Source organism: Anabrus simplex, chromosome 5 (assembly GCF_040414725.1).
Source record: "Anabrus simplex isolate iqAnaSimp1 chromosome 5, ASM4041472v1, whole genome shotgun sequence".
NCBI classification, from domain to species: Eukaryota; Metazoa; Arthropoda; class Insecta; order Orthoptera; family Tettigoniidae; genus Anabrus; species Anabrus simplex.
The window spans coordinates 275,413,933-275,435,198 of record NC_090269.1 but is presented as its reverse complement, the minus strand read 5'-3'; the positions used below and the strand labels follow the sequence as shown (position 1 = coordinate 275,435,198).

Here is a 21,266-nt window from a genome sequence, read left to right as displayed (position 1 = left end):
ATAGGAAAGGGCTAGGAGTGGAAAGGACATGGCCACGGCCTTAATTAAAGTACAGCCTGAGCATTTGCCTGGTGTGAAAATGGGAAACCACGGAAAACTACCTTCAGGGCTGCTGACAGCAGAATTCAAACCCACAATCTCCCGAATGCAGTCACAGATGCGCGCCCCTAACTATGACCAACTCACTCGGTGAAAAGATCTTCATTGGGTAATCACATAAACGGGATTGTAAATAATGGTTAAAGATCTCTTTTTATGGTTATGAGTGTATTTAGAGGTTGCAGTATGGATTTAAAGGATAGGGCATATAAGACTGTTTAAGCACTTACCTGTATTCATAATTTCCCGTTTCTACCCTATAAAGAGGTTCTTGTAAAGCTCCGTAACTATATTCCTCATCATCCATTTCTTTGACTTTAAGACAGTAGGACAGGTACTCAAATTTTGTGTCAGCATATTTACGAATGGTCAGTTTAGTATCTGGAATTGCTTTGTACAAGTATGTTCCTAGATCTGATAGAATCTGAAACAAGATAAATAGGACAAAACAGGTAAAATAAGTATATTAAATTATCTTTTCTCCATTATGTCATAATTTTCTAATCAATAAATTCAAATAATACTATATCTTAAAAACACAAGTAATGGAAAGGAACAAACAAGTGTCAAATTAAGTCCTATATAGATAGGAACAAAAAAGGAACATGTAATAATGTTATTTGTTTTACGTCCCACTAACTACTTTTTAAGGTCTTCAGAGACGCCGAGGTGCCGGAATTTAGTCCTGCAGGAATTCTTTTACGTGCCAGTAAATCTACCGGCACGGTGCTGTCGTATTTGAGCACCTTCAAATACCACCGGACTGAGCCAGGATCGAACCTGCCAAGTTGGGGTTAGAAAGCCAGCGCCTTAACCGTCTGAGCCACTCAGCTCGGCAAAGGAACATGTAACAGGATAAACATAATGATAGGTTAGGGTGAGATAAACAATAGTTATTTCTACTTTTAGTTTCTGCTTTACAACAACCTCTTTATTGGTCCCTCTTCCCACAGTGACCTGTCATTGTGTTCATCCTATTACGTGTTCATTTTCATGTTCCTATCTCTACATAACATATAACTAGATACCACAAAATACAGTACCCCAATATTCCTGGACAGTAAAATTGTCCTTTGCTTCTCTACACACATCAAACCCACCAACCATCAGCAGTATCTACATTTTAACTGTTTTCCCCCATATCACATAAAATGATCTCTACCATTCAGCCTTGTCATCCGGGGCAAACCACAGTCTCCAGATTCCCTAAGCAACCTATCCCCGTACACTTCACAACCACATATCATCCTGGTCTGCACAAAATCAATCACATTTTAAAACAAGCATTCTATCTTCTCTCATCCTCATCCTATATCCGGGATCATCTTCCAAAAAGCCCCACAGTCACTTTCTAGCACCCGCCTAACCTCAAAAACATTCCCATTCACTAGGAACCATACCAACATCTACCCCTTCTGGCTCTTTCCCCTGTGAATACAACCGCTGTAAGAACTGCCATATACATCTAGCACCATCATCACCACCACCACCACCACCACCACCACCACCACCACCACCACCACCACCAAGTCTTACCCCATACAAGGTCGCCATGACTGTACTTCATCCAATATCATCTACTAGCACAAGTGCAGATTCTGCCCAGCGTTCTACATTGGCTTAACTAGCAACATACTAGATACATGTATGTGCAAACACCAAAGTACCTGTAAAATCTCCAACATAGATCTTCCTGTCCCCATTCACACCAATCAAACCACATTTGATGAATGCTTCGCAGTTCAAGTCCTCAAACATTTACCCCTACTTCCCACCCTCTCACCCTTTAGGACTCCAAAGTTGGACATCAACGGGTGCTCAGGTCAAGGGAAGCACCCAGCCTTAACATTAGATAATCGTTACTTTTTTTCCATTCTCTTGTCTGTCTGTCCCCCCACTCCCCTCACCTATCATAGATTCTACTTGCCAACAATGACCATTATTATTCTATCCTCCCATGACAAAGACTGCAGCAAAAAAATTTGGATCCATGTTTTTCTTTTATGTGCACTCTATTCACGCGGTCTTACATGGTGTCGCTGCTCTCCATCTGTTTCCTAGATTTATGAAAAGCAAAATGGACAGACTAAAGTTAAATGTAGTTGGTATAAGTTAAGTACACAACAAGTGGGAAGAGCAGGATTTTTGTTCAGGCAACTAGGCTATATAACTGCAAATCCTCAGCCTCTTTCCAGTCATTCGACCAGGTCAGGAGTGAAATGAAGCCCCCATCTAGCATCAAGGATAGGAATTGTGCCGGCTGCTGAAGCCTGTTGCACTCCTCTGGGGCAACGATTAATGACTGACAGTGAAATGAAATTATATTGGAGAGTGTTGCTGGAATGAAAGACGAAAGGAAAAACCAGATTCCCTAGAGAAAAACCTGTCCCATCTCTACTTTGTCCAGCATAAATCTCATATGGAGTGACCAGGATCAGCCATCTTCAGTGAAAAATGAGGGGAGTCTGTCCTGAGGTTTCTATCTGGGAGAGCAAATATTCCTGCACTATACGCTTATCAATGACAAAGCGATTAAAATCAATCAATTTTTTGGCATACCGGTAATGTTGTTGTTCATCGAAGAGAAAGTACATTTCTCGTCATGAAATTAATCTTCCAGCCTTGGCGAACCTTCAAATCGAGACGCTGATTCCATGTGCAGCAGCTATTTCTTGTCCTTTAAAATACAGTATTTCCCAAGAAACGGCATATCCAATGTTGCGTAACAAAGTCATATATTTAAGCAGATTGTCCTCCACTTTCTGAAACTAGCTGCTTTTTGATCTGCGAAATGCTCTGCAAGACTTGTTGGTCGCTTTAAGTGCACTTCTCTGTCATCGCGGTGGTGCACGTTGCATTCGGACACTGAATACTTACGGCCCGCTGCCCTAAACCCATATGTTTCGGCGTAACTGATCACCACAAGTTTATGTGATGCAGTATTACTAGAATTCTTGCTCTCTGTGGACTAACAAACAATTCTGAGATTGCAGAAAACACATGTCCCGTACCCAAAACACTCGTAAAATACGCTTGTACCAGACTGGAACAGAGCGTCACTAGTCACTTCTGCGCTGACACTCTCACTGAACTAATGCAGTGGTATTTCCTACCGGCTGATAACAGCATGTTGCCCAGTATTTGGAATGCCCAGTTTTGCAATAGGAAGGCTAGTACCTGAGTAACTGACATATTTATTTCGAAACGCATCCGGAGCTGCATGATGGATGTTCGAAGAAGTGGGTGCATCAAATACGTGAACATTCCTTTTTCTCCACTTTGGACCCAAAAATATTGGGATGTGTAAATTATGCAAGGGCATTAATTATCCAAGAAAATATGGTATATCTACCATATCTCAAGATGAGAGGAAAGTATTAAAAGGTGTGAAAAACATGAGAGAACAAATATGGAAAACTTTTCTGCTGGGGCTTATAAAATAACAAGCGTACTGAACGGTGTGAAAAACACCAAACAACAAATATGAATACATATGCACGGGGGCCAATAAAAATGGGTATTATTGCAGATCACATTTTTTCCAAAACAAATGTTAGTAAAAACCTTTTATTTCGGAGCAATGGGTTATAAAACATTATTTTCTGGACACACTCTTAGAAAATGAATTGGAGGTTATATTCGGCCATGTGCCACTGCGACAGAACAGAATGACTTTGGCCGCCATTTTGAAAAAATTGGACCAAGTCGAATCGATCAAGTAGAAACTCGAGGGTGCGAGTTCAACATTCGCGACCTATGCATGCTTAAAGATGCAGATGCCAGTCCACTTTCTGAAAGATTTTAATGTTATCTTCATTAGAAAGGAATTTCACTTCTTCCGCATCCATACCTAGGCTATCACAAGACAAATATCCACCACGCTAGTAAATTTCACACAATTAAGTTCTTAAGCCTGATATAGGCTACAGTATCACGCGAACCACTCAACACAAAATAAATTTCTAACTTCTGAATGGAATACATGCACAAATAGGCTGGCTCACTTTTTCCGTAATCTTGCAATTATGGCGACAGCTCTTACCCGAGTTGTCAATCACGTTTCTTTCACAAGGGATGACAAATGACATTTTCAGGGCTAAGAAAAAAGTGATAGTACTCATAGTAAGTAGGTAAGAATGAAAATTCGTGATCCGATATGTATGTTCCTAATCCTGATATAGGCTACCGTATCACAGGACAAACATTCGTTACACTTCAATCACTTAACACGAAATAATTTCTAACTTCTGAATGGAATGCGAAATACAAGCACAAATAGACTCACTGTGTTATTCAGCAATCTTGCTGCTAACCAGCAAGCAAAAATGAACATTCCTGAGACTAACAGCTTGCTCCCCGAACGTAAAACTTATCCTGTGAAGTTCAGCAATTTAAGGCCTTTTTCCGTAATCACGTAACTGTGGCGACGGACCTTACACGCGTTGGAAATCACGTTTGTTTCACAAGGAATGACAAATAAAATTTTCAGGGCTAGGAAAAATATGATCGTTCTAAGCGGTAATAGCGAAAATTCGTGACTCAATAAGTGAGGTATTTTTATATAGATTTAATATGATGAGAATCAAGACTTCAAATTTACGACGTGCTAAGCGGGAAAACATGTTAATGAGGAATGCACTAACGAGGTTTCACTGTATTGAATAGGTGGAACATCTTTCTCTTTTTAGCATTGTAATTTGCACTGTATTTGTTAAATTTCCAAGTTTCTTGAAAACATTTCAGAAAAAGCTAGGCAAATATCTGATCAGCAATCTGCCATCTGGGTAACAGCACAAATGTAGTTCATTGATGACTGACTGATAATACCTATCTGTTATGTTTCTACCCTCCCCTCTTTGATTTCCTCTTCTATGTTTGCCCTTTTTCTATTAGTTAGATACATAAATGAGATGTGTATCAGGCATGAACAAGTGTAGGATTTAATTCAGATATGTTGCAAAACCATGTACTAATGCGTACAATGCTGATTTTTAAAATTCTAAAACCTCATGCAAGACTAATAGTCTAATGATTCTACAAGTGTACTAATCTGACTAGAACTATCAAGAACTTACAGGTTTCACAGCTTTCAGCATTTTGATACCACACTTTTCCATCTGTCGATGATAATCTCCAAACTGTCGAAATGCCTCGCTGGCTCTTGGTTGTGGTTCTCGGACTCCAATACCCGCAAATGTATCCCCAAAAGCTATACACACAAAAAATTATGTTAAATTCAGCTAGGTTTGTCATTAAAATAACACTACTCACATTTGTTTGCTTAAAAATTTTGATGAATAGAAAGGACAATAGAGAAAATTCAACAGGATATCTAATGGAGAGATAATAAACACCCTAAAATCAGATCAAAAGTTATGAAGCACCTTGTGGTCATGATTTTCTTTGTGATTACTACCTTTTAGTACAATCAAATTTTGTCTCAACATTATCCAGTATCTACCATCACTATGATAGTATAGGTCACATTCCAGGAAGAGAAAGGAGACTGCAGTTTTTTTATTCCGTTATGTCAGTGCAGTTTATTTAACTAGCCGTTGGGGCACAATAACAAAATTAGAATTCAAGAAATATACACTGCACGGATCAATGTCTCACCTCGAAACATAAGGCTGCGAACATAACAGACTATTCTTGGAACCATAATCCAATTCTGTGGTCTACTCTTGGATCCTATATGAATCATGCCATTGAAACTGTGCAGAATAATATTGTCATACCTATATTCTATTACAAGAATCAGAACTTTAGCTCCTTTATTGAAAGTGCAGTAATTACAATGTACTGAAAAGTGGATGTTTTGATTTAGCGAAGTTCAGATAACCAAGGTTCGACTGAACTTCTAAGTTCAATTTTTCAGTATCTACCTAGTCTAGCAAGAAATACAGTCATGAACTATTTTTTGGGTATCTGGATAACTACAGACTGTGAAAATCTTCCACCCCTGTGAACCATGTGACCCTGCCGCAATGGGAGGGCATGTGCGTACAGTGAAACAGATAGCTAACCAGTGGTTTAACATTAAAACATCAAAGGCTTTCAGCAATGCAAGGATGGAAACAGGGCTAGGATTAGGAAGATAGCAGCCATGGCCTTAAGTAAGCATTTGAGATTCAAACCCACCATCTCCCAAATGCAAGCTCTGAATTATAGGACCCACGGCCAACTCACTTGGCAAGGCAGGCAATCGAGATGTGGGAGCAACCATATCAGATAGGTATCTGTCAAGAGATCACACCAACGAAAGGTTCATCGAAAGTGAGGGAGGGGACGACGGGCAGGGGGAGCAGCTTTTCGGAAGTTAAAGGTAGGGACCCTCTTCGGAGGCAGCCCTACTCAGGAAGTGGCACACTGACCCGGTGTGTAACATCTGGTATGGGTCCCAGCTCAGGGTTGCGAGTGAAGACCTAACGGCATCTACGGCGGAAAAGGTGGACTTCGGTACGGTGGAGATGGCGGAAGGGGCAAACCCGTAGTGTCTGTACTCCAGAGGAGCGGCTATGAAAGGCGCCTGACTCCATGTTATGGGCGGCCTAATCTGAACCTGGCAGAAGGTAATAAAATGCCTTTGGGAGTGGCAAACCCATTGTACAAACAGCCTAAAAAATTAGTGTGAGTGAATCGAGGCCTCGGAAAATGCTAGGGCGTCACCTTGAAGTGACGCACAGTTCCCGGTGCTCTGGGGGAACTGTGAGAAGTGGGCTACCAGACATCACAAGAATTAGTATCATCAATGCCATGACTTCGAATGGCAAGGTAGAAGAACTGATAGAGTATATGGAGAAGAAAGACATAGCAATGATGGGAATGAGTGAGATAAAATAGAAGGGGAAAGAAAGAATTGAAGAAAGGGTATAGATTATATTGGAGTGGAGGAAAGATGCAACAAATGGTGTTGGTGTTCTACTGAGAAAAGACCTAGGGCAATATGTGGATAAAATTGACCAGATCAGTGACAAGATAATTAAAGTTGGACTTGAGAGTGGAATCAAGGATTTTATACAGGTTTATGCACCCCAATTGGGGAATGCAGATGAATGTTTAGAAGAGTTTCTAGAAGAACTGGAAAACTGTATTGAAGACAAAGAGGTTATAATAATGGGAGACATGAATGCACATGTTGGAACAGACAGACAGGGAAAAGAAGAGATAATTGGCCCCTATATTTATGGAAACCAAGATGAAGAAGGAGATCTGGTAATAGATTTTGTAAAAGGAATGGATTAATTGTTGGCAATACATGGTTTAGAGAAAAGAACTCACAAAAAATAACTAGATATGGTTGGGGAGATAGAAAGACGAAGAATGATTGATCTTATTCTGGTGGAGAAGGAGAAATGTAGACAACTGGAAGATGTGACAGCAATGCCAAGAGCAGATATCGAAGGAGACCCTAAAGGGGTGGTAGCCAAATTAAGACTTGGTAAAATAATGAAGTTAATAGAAAAATAAAGGGATGGAAGTTAAAAGAGAAAGAAATAAGGGAAAAGTTTCAAGAGGATCTGAAGAAACAAATTCCTAAAGACGATTTGAACAGTGTGGAAGAGGAATGAACGTTTCAGAAATCGTTTTTTAAAGTGTGCAGTAAACACCTGTGCAAGACATCAGGGAGGAAAAAGGGAAAGGAGACTCCTTGGTGGAACAGCAGGGTAAAGGAAGCAGTTAAAAAGAAACAAATGGCTTGGAGGAAGTGAATAGGCAGCAATAGTACAGAGAATTGGCAGAAATATAAAGAAGCCAACAAGGTATGTAAGGAAATAGTACAAGAAGATAAACGGAACAGCTGGGAAAGTTTCACAGAAACTTTACAGGAGGATATAAAGGGAAGTAAAAAGGTTTTGTATGGTTTGGTGAAGAATAGTTTACGAAATAGGAAAGTACAAAATTTTTAAAAACTGAAACAGGACAGATATTGATGCAGAGAGATGACATACTAAAAAGATGGGAAGAATACTTCTCAGAATTGCTAAATATTAAATACAGTGAACTGGTAGATGAGAAGGAGCAAGAAGAAACAATGGGGAAAGAAGGAGAACAAGAAAAGGAGATATCGATGTTAGATATAGAGGAAGCTATACAAAAGAAGAAGGGGGTTAAGCAGCAGGAGTGGAAGAGGTAACTACGGAAATGATAAAAGCAGCAGGACTAATAGGGTTACAGTGGCTGTATGGATTATTTAGAATAAAATGGAGGAAGAAAGAGATCCCAGAAGAGGGGGGAAAGGGTTTAATTATGCTGATATTTTAAAAAGGTGATAAAAAGGAATGTAATAACTACAGAGGGATCACCATTATTGCCCAAGTAGCTAAGATATTTGAGAGAGTATTGGAAGGAAGACTGAGGAGGAAGCTAGAAGGAGAAATGGATGAAGAACAGTATGGTTTTAGGAAAGACAGATCAACGTTTGACCTGGTCTTTACATTAAGACATATGATGGAGAAAAGATGGGAGTTTGAAAAAAACATAATGATGACATTTATTGACATTGAGAAAGCTTAAGACATTGTGCCCAGACAGTTGGTATGGGACACATTAAGGAAAAAGCAAGTTAACAGAGTGGAAGTGCATATGATAAAAGCTATGTACAAAAACTGTGTTAGTAGTGTGAAGACTAGTATAGGAAAAACAAAATGGTTTTAAGGTTGAAACTGGTTTCTGAGAGGGAAGTGTACTACTCCCATACTATTCATCATAGTCATGGATGAAATTCATAAGAACATTAAACAGAGATTGGGAAGACAGGCAAAAAAAGTCATGTTGTTTGCAGATGATATAGTGATATGGGGTGAGGATGAAACGGAAGTGCAAAAACAAGTAGACGTATGGAATCAAGAGATAGAAACATTTGGTATGAAAGTAAGCACAGAGAAAACAATAGTGATGACAAGGGGAAGGAAGGGAGGAAGAGGAAAGATAAAACTGAATGGAAAAATTCTGGAAGTGGTTAAAAGTTTCAAGTACTTGGGAGGTGTGATCACAGAAGATGGAAAATAACCGATGAAACTGGGAAAAGAATACAAGAAGCAAACAGCTTCTACGAGAGTGTAAAGGGTATTCTGTGGAAACAAGATGTCCTAAAGAAATGTAAGAAAGTATTATATTCAAACTATAATGAACCCATACTAACCTATGCAGCTGGATCGTGGACTACCACAAAACGAGAGTAGAATACAGGCAGCGGAGATGAAATTCCTAAGAGGTATTAATCTTGAAACTTTAAGACAGGATAGAAATAACAAAGCTAAAGTGGTATGGGCATATGATGAGAATGGGAGAAGAGAGAGTGTCAAAAAAAAGCTTTTTCAGAGAAGTTAACAGGAAAGAGACCATGAGGAAGACCCCAAAAGTGGTGGACATATTCAGTGCAGGAGTGCATAGAGAAGAGGGGAGGAAAACCAGATGTACTAAAGGAGAAGAGTGGTGGAGAGACAGGCAGCGATGGAGGTCCTTGATTCACAACCCGACCCGGGAAGCTGGAAACGGGAAATGAAGATGATGATGATGATGATGATGATGACAAGGGTGGCATTCTGGATGACTGACAGATATGGCTTTGAATTAAAATATAATACATTACTTAGCTATGTTGTTGATACTGCTACACGGCTGACAGCAATAGGAAGCCACATCCGTAACTATATCCTATCTCAAATAACCTCGGGATAAATTAAACACCAAAAACACATGCTAAATGCGGACGTAAAAGTTATGTACGTTATCTAAATGTGTTTATCTTCACTTTTAACTTTTAAAAAGCTGTTTAGTTTCAATTTATAATTGATACTCATGCATTAAAGTGCCTTTTGAGAGGGGCGACGTGTCAACAGCGGAACAGCCATTGCAGTATTCAGTATAGGCTCATTTAGCTAACATACAACCCATGTGCTTTGTTTACTGCTGTGATCCAGCTGTTACTTGCGCGCTAGTGACTTTGCATCTTATTACGAGTTTTTTTGTGCTAATATTTAGTAATATATCATTATTAATTAAGTTGGTAATCAGTCTTTGTCTTGGTGTTCAGGATTTAGTTAACTGGTTTAATTTATGTTTACATAACATATGTTAAAGTTCCGTGTGGAATGAAGATGGGTGAGCGCGGCCCTCCTTACGTAAAGCATAAGAAGGGAAAAGCATTGAGAAGTGAAGAAAAACAATGTGTTCTCAAAGTTTTTAAGAAGTTTAGTGACGCAAATCCTGGTAGTACTCTCGAAAATGTGACGAGGTTAGTCGCCGCTGTTTCTTAATGTCATCCCACAGCACATTAAGGATTCATGTGGTGTGTATCAAGTAGATAATATCGCATTGCGATTGGGAAGGCAAGTTTTCAGGCTACCTCCGTACCATTGTTCTTTAAATCCAATTGAAAGTGTGAGGAGCCAAGTTAAGGGCCATGTGGCTAGGAACAACAAAACTTTCACCCGTGCAGAAGTAAGAAAACTGCTGCTGGAAGGGATTGAACTAGTGACCCCTCAATGTTGCGAAATGTGTGCAAAACACGTCATCGCAACGGAAGAAAAACTAATGTAGGATATAGACCAGTTAGTAGACGATACCACTGAGCGGATAGTGATGAATGTTAACGACTCCGAGAGTGATGACAACAAGACGACAACGATATGGAGGAAATTGAGTAACCTATCTTTCTTCCGCAGGCGACATTGGTGAGTACATTAACCTTCAGAATTGTATCGAATATCATCTTGGTTCATTCTTGTGACTGTATGTATTCTTCTTATAACATGATAGTTATAGATTATTTGAACTAGTTATTGTTCTCGCAGTTTCTTGACTGATGTTTTTATGCGACTAGTACTGCAACGCACACGTGCCCGGACTTGTTATTCTTATCTCCCAGGTAATTTGAGATAGGGCATAACTCCCAGAAAAAAAAATGAAGCGTGTGCGCGCGCGCGCGCGCGCACACACACACATGCGCCCCTTGCTGCTGACTTTTTAAAACAGAAGGAAGGAAAGAGTGTGTCTAAGCATGGAAACATGCCAACGCCAGGGATCGGCTGAGCTAATGGTAGGCGTGTTTGCACGGCCAAGCAAGGCAGAGTTAAACTACATTACAGAAAGATCATCAAATTGTGCATTACCTTTATAAACCTGAAGCAAATCAAAGAATGCCTTCAATACTCTCTTTGCATGTTCAACAAGACCATGGTACATGAGCTCGGTTTGCTCCAACTCTTCCAGTTTTTTCACAAGGGTGTCATTACAGAGAATGGCACGAGACAACCCCAGAGCATCAGCTGTAGCGGTGCTCATATTCTCAACAAAACGGTGCTTAACTTTCTTCAAAATTATATCTAGGGATTTGCCTTGTTGTGGATCAGCATGCAGCTTGTTGTAATTAATTGTAACTTCATCCTACAACAAAGACCATTATATTAGATTTCAAAAACACTATTGTCACAGCTTCATTAATTCAAATAGCAACTAATGAAGAAAACAAATACAAGATTTAAACTAATTAGATCAGATATCAGCAAATAATGATGAAAATTAATATAAAATTTAAACAAAGGAGGTCAGAAACATTCAGCATTACGTAGTGCACCACAATGAGAGATAAGTCTTAAGTCCACCAGCCTGCAAGTGAAAAGGAACAACAATGAAAATGCTATATAAAATGAAACTTTTAAGTATAGGAGACTTGTTTTCATATTATTCTATATATTATATATTCTACATATTTAATGTTCATTTATTACAAATCAATGTTTTCAACTTACTCATATTTAACAATTGGGAAACCAAACATCATTTATACTACATTTAAATACTGTGTATGTATGTGTATGTCCACCCCTTAGTCCCGTTTCCTGATACAGGGTCGAGAATGCAGTGAGATAAAATTACATGATATGTTTTTAAGGCCAGATGACCTTCCTGTTGCCAACCTCAGCTGAGGAGCTAATGAAGATGAAATTAGGTAAGGAGGCGGAAAGAATCGGCTGTGGCCTACAAATAGGCCATTTACTGGCATTTGTGTATAAGTGAAAATGGAAAACCACACAAAATCAGTCAACGGTGGGGTTCAAACCCATAGCCGTAGAATGTTAACACACGTGGTCATTTCACTCAGTATACATTTTAATACTAATTTTGTGATATATACAAGTCATACAGTATACTAACAAAAATTACTGGAACACTAGACTAAAATTGCCATTCGATAATTCAATTTGAAATAATTATTCACAAATTTATAAACCTGAAGCAAGCTAATATTAATATGGCGAAGCAATCTGTTGTAATGTATATTTTACCATGATCCATGGAGGGACTACCAATAGAGAATGGCATTTTACGTCGCCCTTATTCAACAAAAGTGCAATTTTGAATGCAGCTACACCAAAATCATTTTCAAGTTTCATTAATCTTGTGATCTACTAGTTTTTATCCCAAATCCACTTAACCATTATCAAGTGTCTAATGTTTGCACTTTCAAATGTGTACATTAGTGTATTTTATGCGTTTGTATTTGTAGTCTTAACTCGGGAGGTTTAACTTCCTTTTGTTTATGACGACACTATGTCCTTCTAATTCCAATTTCTATGATGAACAAGCTGAGGATGACCGCTATGTATGGTTGAAACTAGTAAAACTATGTACTGATTAGGTGGAGAATAAACTAAAGTTTGTAAAAAGTAAGTCATATCTATCAATATGGGCCTAACCATGAAATATATTGCTTATACAAAGGGGTAGTGTGGAGTAGTGTTACAAAAATGTTGCAAACTTCGGGCTGGGAAGACATGGGAGTAAGCTGACAAGATACTCGAATAAATGGAATGTTACAATTAACAACAATTAAGGGCTGATGACCCAGCTGTTAGGCCCCTTTAAACAACAAACGTCAAACAACAACAATTAATGATTCATTACATCCTGGGAGTCATAAGATGACAGCTTATTTTCGTATGGTCCATCAGGCTTTTAATTTACCATTATCTTGCACAGAAAATAGAAAATAGCCAGTATTGTACCAGGAAAAGTTGTTGGGCTCTTGAGCATGGGTAGTGTGTGGTACTTAGGAGCCGGCACAGAGAAGGTATTTCGCAGGGCGAAAGAATAGATGTGATTTTTCCAGATGAATTTATTCAAAATCTTGATGAAAAATAACCCTTTTCATATCTCGCATTTAAACTCTTGAAATTATTTTGAAAATGTATTCTTTCATTGATATGATCAACTCAAAATTAAAATTCAGAAACTCTCTGATGCAAATAAAGATGAACATAAATTTATCCTTCATAAATTTCGTACATCAAATGTTTTCATGAGTCTATAAAATGTTCAAAATCAACACTTGTTCTCAATAATCACACTCATATAAATCCTACAGTCTGTCTAGATTGATATCTAAAGTCTATTTAACATAGTACATTGCAATTCGTAAGTTGAACGTGGTTCGAAATAAACACTTGTTTCATGAATCAGAGTCTCTCTAAATTCATCATAAATTGAATATGGTTTCAGAAGTTCAAAAATAAACACTGGTTTTCATAAATCACTCATATGAAATCCTATAGTTTTCTTAAATTGAAATTCATAAATTGAATATGGTTTCAGAAAATAAACACTGGTTTCATAAAACCCTATAGTCTTTCTAAATTGATTCCTAAAGTTTGTTTAAATTATTGAATTGAAATTCACATGAAATAAACTTTCATTAATTTGGCACTTGCAATTAGTTAACGTCGCACTCAAAAAAATTATGATTGAAAAAGTGCCTCTTCAATAAGTCAATGATTGTCCAGTGCAATAGTTTTAAATTATTTACTTGCTTTACCAGAGTAAAAATGCTAAGTGCACTCATATTACCCGAGTTCTGCAGACTGGAACTGGTGAATGCACCTCCACAGGTCGGCGACTGGAACTCCAACGATGTTATTAGCAGAGGTCGAATCAAGCACCACCAACGTTGTAACACGTTCCATATCCCTCGATGTACCATGAATCACCTCCAACGTCGTAATATGTCCGACGTTGAATTAGATGTTCGAGTGAATATGAGGCTTAACACATAGTCAAGATTTCTGGTGTCAGATGATATAACTGACACACGAGAAAGTTCAATTAACACTGAAGCACGAGAGTGAAAACGTAGCACTGTCTATTAACTGGATATTTGCAAGTCGGAAATAAATATTATTGCACTTAGAATTATGTGATTGTAATTCATAGTTCATAATCTGCACTTTGTAACACAGTCCTTTGTCTTACTTCAACGTAATACTAAAAAATAAGAATGGCTTTTAGCACAGTCTGAAATGTTATAAACACCTGTCACAGTTCGAAGTATTTACAATCAAATATTTCCACTTTTTAAATAGCAAGTGTTTTTAACGGCACAGTTCATGTAATATGAGATATTTACACTAAACACAGTTCATGACGCTTAGAACACATTGTATAAAGTTTGGAATGAAATGTCAAGTTCACAGTTCATGGAAATATCGAGTACTTATCCAGTCAATACACGACGTGTTTAACAGTCTCTAGAAACCACTGATGAGTATATATGAAAATATCTATAAGTTTGGACCAAGTTTACAACAGAAATAATAATTTGAATGATATACAAGAGAATAAGAATCCATTATATGAATGAGTACCGTCGTTTTTAACATCCCGGAAAATTAACAGTTTAAAGTTATCTCCACATAAGCAAACACCCCTCCCTTCCAATCTACATATAGGTAAAAGAGTTTCCCCTTCCCCTACCAACAGCAATTCTCCACCTCCCCCCAGCCAGGTCCTGCCAGGTGAGAGGAAACAAGTACCATACCCGCAGTAGTATGGTGAGGAACAGACCAGAGCTAGGTTCGGATTGCAACCAGCCATAGGGAGGAACATAATGAAGGGTAAGTTTCAATATCTTTTACCAAAAACATTTCGTTCTACTTTTGATAGTTCAAACCCACCGAGATATTTTCTTTCTTTCCAGACCTTGTCATTGTGTTTTTTTCAATTTGAAAACTTCGGTGCTCTCCTATTGACCAAACTAGAGCTGACAAGATTCCATTTTTATCCCACCTCCAAAGCTACAGCTCAAATTTCAATCAGTACAATGAAGCTAAACCGAACTTCAATCAACATTTTTATAAAGGAGGATTATATCTTAAAGTTCTTTTTAACATGTGATTTTAAAATTATTCCAAGAAAGTGGTAGAACAGAACTACAACAAAGTTGCTTGTACAGACAAGAATGTTTTTAAATATCCTTGAAAGGACATGTACTCATTAGTGTTAAGTCATTAGACAGTGACATTACAGTGTTTTAATTAGATATTTTATTGAGATCCTAAGACACTACGGCTCAGGAGGTCTTCAAAAGAAGACGAAACATGTGCCAATTTATGTGTAAATAATTCAAGAATAAATGTAATTTCACTTGTAAAGTGGTATTGATTAGGCGGACTAGTAAACTAAATTAATGTTCTTAATTAAACGGAATGTTCCGAACTGTCGGTGGAAAAATGGCATGACATTAGACGAACAAACTTGAGTGGAGATTTTAAAGGTTTGGAACATCATAATATGAGATAAAAATTGGAATTCAAGAGGACAACATGAGGCATATATTAATTTATAGGAAGAGGAATTAAGGATTGGATTTAATTTATCAAGGGAAATATTTGATAAATTTCCAGTGCTTTGAAATCATTTAAGAAAAAGCTAGGTACATGACTGATAGGGAATCTGCCACCTGGGCGACAGTCCTAAATACATGTCACTGATTGATTGATTGATTATTTATTTATTGTTTTGAAGATTCTCTTAATAATGACAATGCTGTAACAGTAGTGACACTTTCAGTTTCCATCTTGCCAATTCTGAATGCAGGTTTGGAATGCACACACTTCAGTTTTCGAAAGATTTGGTCTTAATGCACATTGTTGGACATGCTTTGTGAATGGTCAGCTGTTCATAGTGTTCTTGCATTATTGTAACTTTTGATGACTACCAATAAATATAATCATGCATAAAAATATATAAATAAATAACAATAAAACAAATGACTGAATAAATAACATTACTCAAAAACTTCAAAAAATACTTGCAGTAAATTAAATTAATAAACATAATTAATCGAAATGTCCGTTGTATGGGCGCCAGAGTTCACCAGAATGGATCCCTCGAATTTAGATAGAGCATGATAATTCTTTATATCCCAGGGCGTGTACATAATGCTGCGTACTGGTACATATGCTTCAGGCCCTACCTAACCTTCTGAAAATGACTAAATAGGTAGGAACTGCACCTAGGTTCATCAATAACTGCACTGATTTTAAAATATCTAACTATATTCTTAATAAAATCTGTGCATGAGCACCTCATCAACACATCAAAATACACTTATAATACACAAACAAAAGATTGCTGGAGGACTCCATATTTACAACAACAATGAAAACAGTGGGAAAACAAAAGCGAGAACTAAGCAACCATTTGTAGTTAGTTCGTTGAACAATGTACATATACAGATATAAGAACCCTTCACTGTCTCTGTATCAACACGACTTGCCGATTCTCATAATCGGCAGTTATAACATCACACTGATACTGTACCTCGTAATACTGTGTTCACAGACTTTAACACTTGTTGTAAAGATATATACATTTGAGCAACACATGCTTGTCGATCCTGAACATAAATTATGGAAAGTCTGAGATAGCTTTCACCAACATATAATGTCAGGCCGCCACAAGTGCTACAATACCTAATGTGTAAGCACTCCACAATTTGTCGATCAGCCACATTCCCCTAACGTTTGAAGTCCGGTCCAGTATATTGCAACCGTGTTACTACCGTACCGTATATCCAGTTTCACTCCCATGTGTCAGCACTATTTCATTCCCGTACAATCTCAGTTGTGGTCCTCTTCCGCTGTGATGTCAAACTATTCAAAGACCTCAGCATACCCCTTCCTCTCACATGATACGCCGAGATTGATCCTGGTCAGCCAATCATGGTAGATCCTCTTGTCAAGACCATGCCCTGAACTACTTCTTGGTCCCAAGACATAAACAAACTCTCTGGGGTGTTTCACATGAGTCATATAACTTTCCTAGTACAACAACAAGCTCATCTCATGAAATAGATGATGTGGCTGTGGCGGATGCGGTGGTAAATGATGAGAGAGACGATGAGGAGGAACAAGAACTTGGAAATTTCGTGTGGGAGGCTATGGATAATTACACACGTCAAAAGGAAGTTTTCAACAGTAAATTCTGATTTCTAAATCTATATATATAAAATAACTTGTCTTGACTGACTGATTCATCATCGCCGAGCCAAAATTACTGGACATAAAGGAATGAAATTTTGGGGATAAATTCATATTAACATGTAGGTGCTCGCTAAGGGAGAATTTTTGGATATACCATCGCTAAGGGGGTGAAAAGGGGGGTGAATTTTTAAAATGAGGATATCTATATCTCAAAAACTTAAAAGTTTACAGACGTAAAAATTGGTATTTGGAATCTCCTTCAAAAATAAAGAAACATGTTTTGTTTTTTGTTTTTGGAAAATGCTATTAAGGGAAGTGAAAAAAGGGGGAAAAGGGGTTGAACACCTTTTATGAGGAGACTTATCTCTCAAAAACTGAAGATGCTACAGACATGAAAATTGAAATTTGGAATATCCTTTGAAAATAAAGAAACACATATTTTTGTGTTTTTGGATAATCTGATGAATAATAGGGAGGTGAACAGGATTGACAAACGGGATGAATTTTTAAAACGACTATATCTGAAAATTATCTCAGACACGTAACATATTACAGATTTGGAAACTGGTATTTGGAATTTCCTGTAAAAGTAAAGAATCACAAATATTTTTGGAAAATCCACTTAAGGGGAACTGAAAAAGGGGAGGGGGAGGAATTTTTTAAATTAGAATATCTACAGTATATTTCAAAAACTTAACATGTTGCAGATGTGAAAATTGGTATTTGGAACCTCCTTTAAAAATAAAGATACATGTATTTTTTTGTTTTTGAAAAATCCAATGAAGAGGGGGTGAATGAGAGTGACAAACGGGGTGGAATTTAAAAAATATATCTAGACCTGAAATATATCTCAGACACTTAACATGTTACAGACTTGAAAACTGGTACTTGGAATCTCCTGTAAAAGTAAAGGGACACAGATGATTTTTTCAGAAAATCCACTTAAGGGGAACAAAGAAAGGGGGTGAATTTTTAGAATGAGCATATCTACAGTACATCTCAAAAACTTTACATGTTACAAAAGTGAAAATTGGTATTATTAATCCCTTTCAAAAATAAGAAACACAAATTTTTTTGTTTTCAGAAAAACCACTTTGGGGAGGGGAGAGGGGCGGGTAGAAAGTACTGAAAAGTGGGTTGAATTCTTTGTATTAGGATACTGATATCTCAAAAACTGAAGACGTTACAGATGTAAAAATCGGTGATTGGAATCTCATAAAGAAATGCATATTTTTTTGTTAAGAAGATGTACAATATTATAGGGAAGGATCCACGTTTCAATACTCCGTAGTAAGTTGAACTAATACATTGAACACAGGCATTGTTTAGTTGTTTAGTTGTTTTAAGATCTTCGCTAATTGACTGGTGATGACACTTGAAATGTGTTGAAACCGGTCCCAATAAACAGGTTGTAACTACTTTTTAGTTCAATTTACTACGGAGTATTGAAAGGTGGATCCTTCCCTACAATATTGTACATCTTCTTATTTCTCTATTCAATACGGAACAATCATGAAGTTTTTTAACTTTACATATTTTTATCTACTTAGGAGGTAACGCCACGTTAACAAATATTTTCTTTTCACCTCTCCTCTCGATTAAAAAAAAAAAAAAATCTATTTTCCGAATTGAACTGTATACTCTAATACACAGTTCAGATCATTACAACAATCAAATTTTAAACTCATACCTTACACTACCTCAAGTACGAACGGAATTCTTATCTTCAAGAAATAACACGCTATGCATATGAGTTTTTCATTTGTTTCCAATATTGTGCTTTTTTAACATTTTTCTCCTCACAATTGTTTTTTTACGTCAACTGATCTGCATCGCTACACAATCTACAAAATTCTATTAACATTGATATAAACTTCAATTATATTAACTTGTATTATATATTTTCGCGACAAGCATTTGCAGGCTTGTTCTTGAAGCTATTCACCGAGTTTCGTCGGCATTTAAAAGCACAGTGCCTGACATTGCGTATGTTGCGCTGATCTTCAGGAGCTAGCAACTTACTTTATTTAAGCGACTTGTCTTCGACTTCTACACAATTTTGGGACTTCAAATTTATTAAATCGTGTTGTGACTTCACGCCTGGAAGTGTTTGCAAGCTTGTTCAATGAACTGTTCACCTCTTCTTGCAAACACTTTAAGGCACAGTGCTGGATATTGCGTGTGTTGTGCTACTCTTCAGGGACTTGCGCCTTGCTACATATAAGTGACTTATCTTCGATTTCTTCTGGATTTTATGTTTTAAAATCGTGCAGTGCTAATCTCTATTGTCTTATATTGCTTCTTGAACTACTTTTATGAAGGACTTATCCTTTAATTTTTTGTTTTCCTATGCATTGTTTTTGTATTTTTAATCGGCTGATGATGACCCAGATTGGTGGTCGAAACTGGTACCGCTTTTACACAAATAAGAATGTAACACTATATTTCTTATTTACTTGTACTGAATAGGTTGAACCACTTTATTTCTTGTTTCAATTTAATTGTGATACAGTTCAATACGGAACATTATCAAATTTTTATCTTTAAATGTTGATTGGATAAAGCTGTTTGAGATTCTGAAGGTGATCAGGATCAGATACCGAGAAAGGAGAATTATCTACAATCTATACAAAAATCAGCCTGCAGTGATAAGAATCAAGGGCTTTGAAAAAGAAGCAGCAATCCAGAAAGGAGTGAGACAAGGCTGCAGTTTGTCCCCCCTCCTTTTCAATGTTTACATAGAACAGGCAATAAAGGAAATCAAAGAGGAATTTGGAAAGGGTATCAAAGTTCAAGGAGAGGAAATCAAAACCCTGAGATTTTCTGAATAAATTGTTATTTTATCTGACTCTGCAAAAGAACTGGAGAAATTGCTGAATGGTATGGACAGAGTCTTGGGGAAAGAATACAAGATTAAAATAATTAACTCCAAAACAACAGTAATGGAGTGCGGTCGAACAAAGTCCGGTGATACAGGAAATATTAGATTAGGAAGTGAAGTCTTAAAGGGGGTAGATAACTGTTGTTACTTGGGTAGTTAAATAACTAATGATGGCAGAAGTAAGGAGGACATCAAATGCAGACTAGCACAAGCACGGAAGGCCTTTCTTAAGAAAAGAAATTTGTTCACCTCGAACATTGATATAAGAATTAGAACGATGTTTTTGAAGACTTTCGCCTGGAGCGTGGCATTAAACATGGACGATAACTGATGATGATGATGGTTGTTTTAAGGGGCCTAACATCAAAGGTCATCAACCAATAATGGAACGAGATGAACGACATGAGATATGAAAATTTTAAAACGTATCCACTGACTAGAGTTAAAAAATGGTCATGAAGAAAAATGAGGGTGAGATTAAAACAATCAGTGGATCTAATACACAATGCCTTATTTTCTAATAAAATAAGAGAAAATACGGGAAACAAACGAATAAGGCATTGCCTGGTAGTACAGATATATACACATAATTTACGTTAGACGTTAAAATAACACATTAAAATATGCAACACAAACTAAAATGAAGTCAATGGGATAAAAACGCAATTGACACAAAAAACACTAGGACAAAGGACATCATCACACACGATAAAACAGACCACTATCCCTCATAAAGCGGATGACGAGGTCTACTGACTGCTCATCAAGTCGCAAGATAAGGAAGATTGTACTCGGAAGGTTAAGACTACGGCGCAGATCGACCAGGTCCACACACTCCGCAAGGATGTGTACCATGGTAAGATGGTCGCCGCAGGTACACACCGGAGGGGGTTCTCCTTTTAAAAGATGCGAGTGAGTCAAGATACCGTGGCCTGGACGATAACTAGCTCAGAAAGAAAGAGAATAGAACTTTTGAAATGTGGTGTTACAGAAGAATGCTGAAGGTGAGATGGGTAGATGGA

At 37.5% G+C, this 21,266-nt stretch overlaps 1 protein-coding gene across 9 annotated transcripts in view; it reads right to left on the bottom strand.

Moving 5' to 3' along the window:
• PICK1 (protein interacting with PRKCA 1) overlaps positions 1–21,266 on the bottom strand; it is a 282,950-nt gene that overhangs the window by 175,963 nt on the left and 85,721 nt on the right. For all 9 annotated transcript variants that reach the window (XM_067147396.2, XM_067147392.2, XM_067147394.2 and 6 more), the window contains 3 exons: positions 11,217–11,490; positions 5,175–5,308; positions 330–523 (listed from right to left, as the gene is read on the bottom strand). In XM_067147396.2, the coding sequence (XP_067003497.2) occupies positions 330–523; positions 5,175–5,308; positions 11,217–11,490 (602 nt within the window). The remainder of the gene's footprint in view (positions 1–329; positions 524–5,174; positions 5,309–11,216; positions 11,491–21,266) is intronic.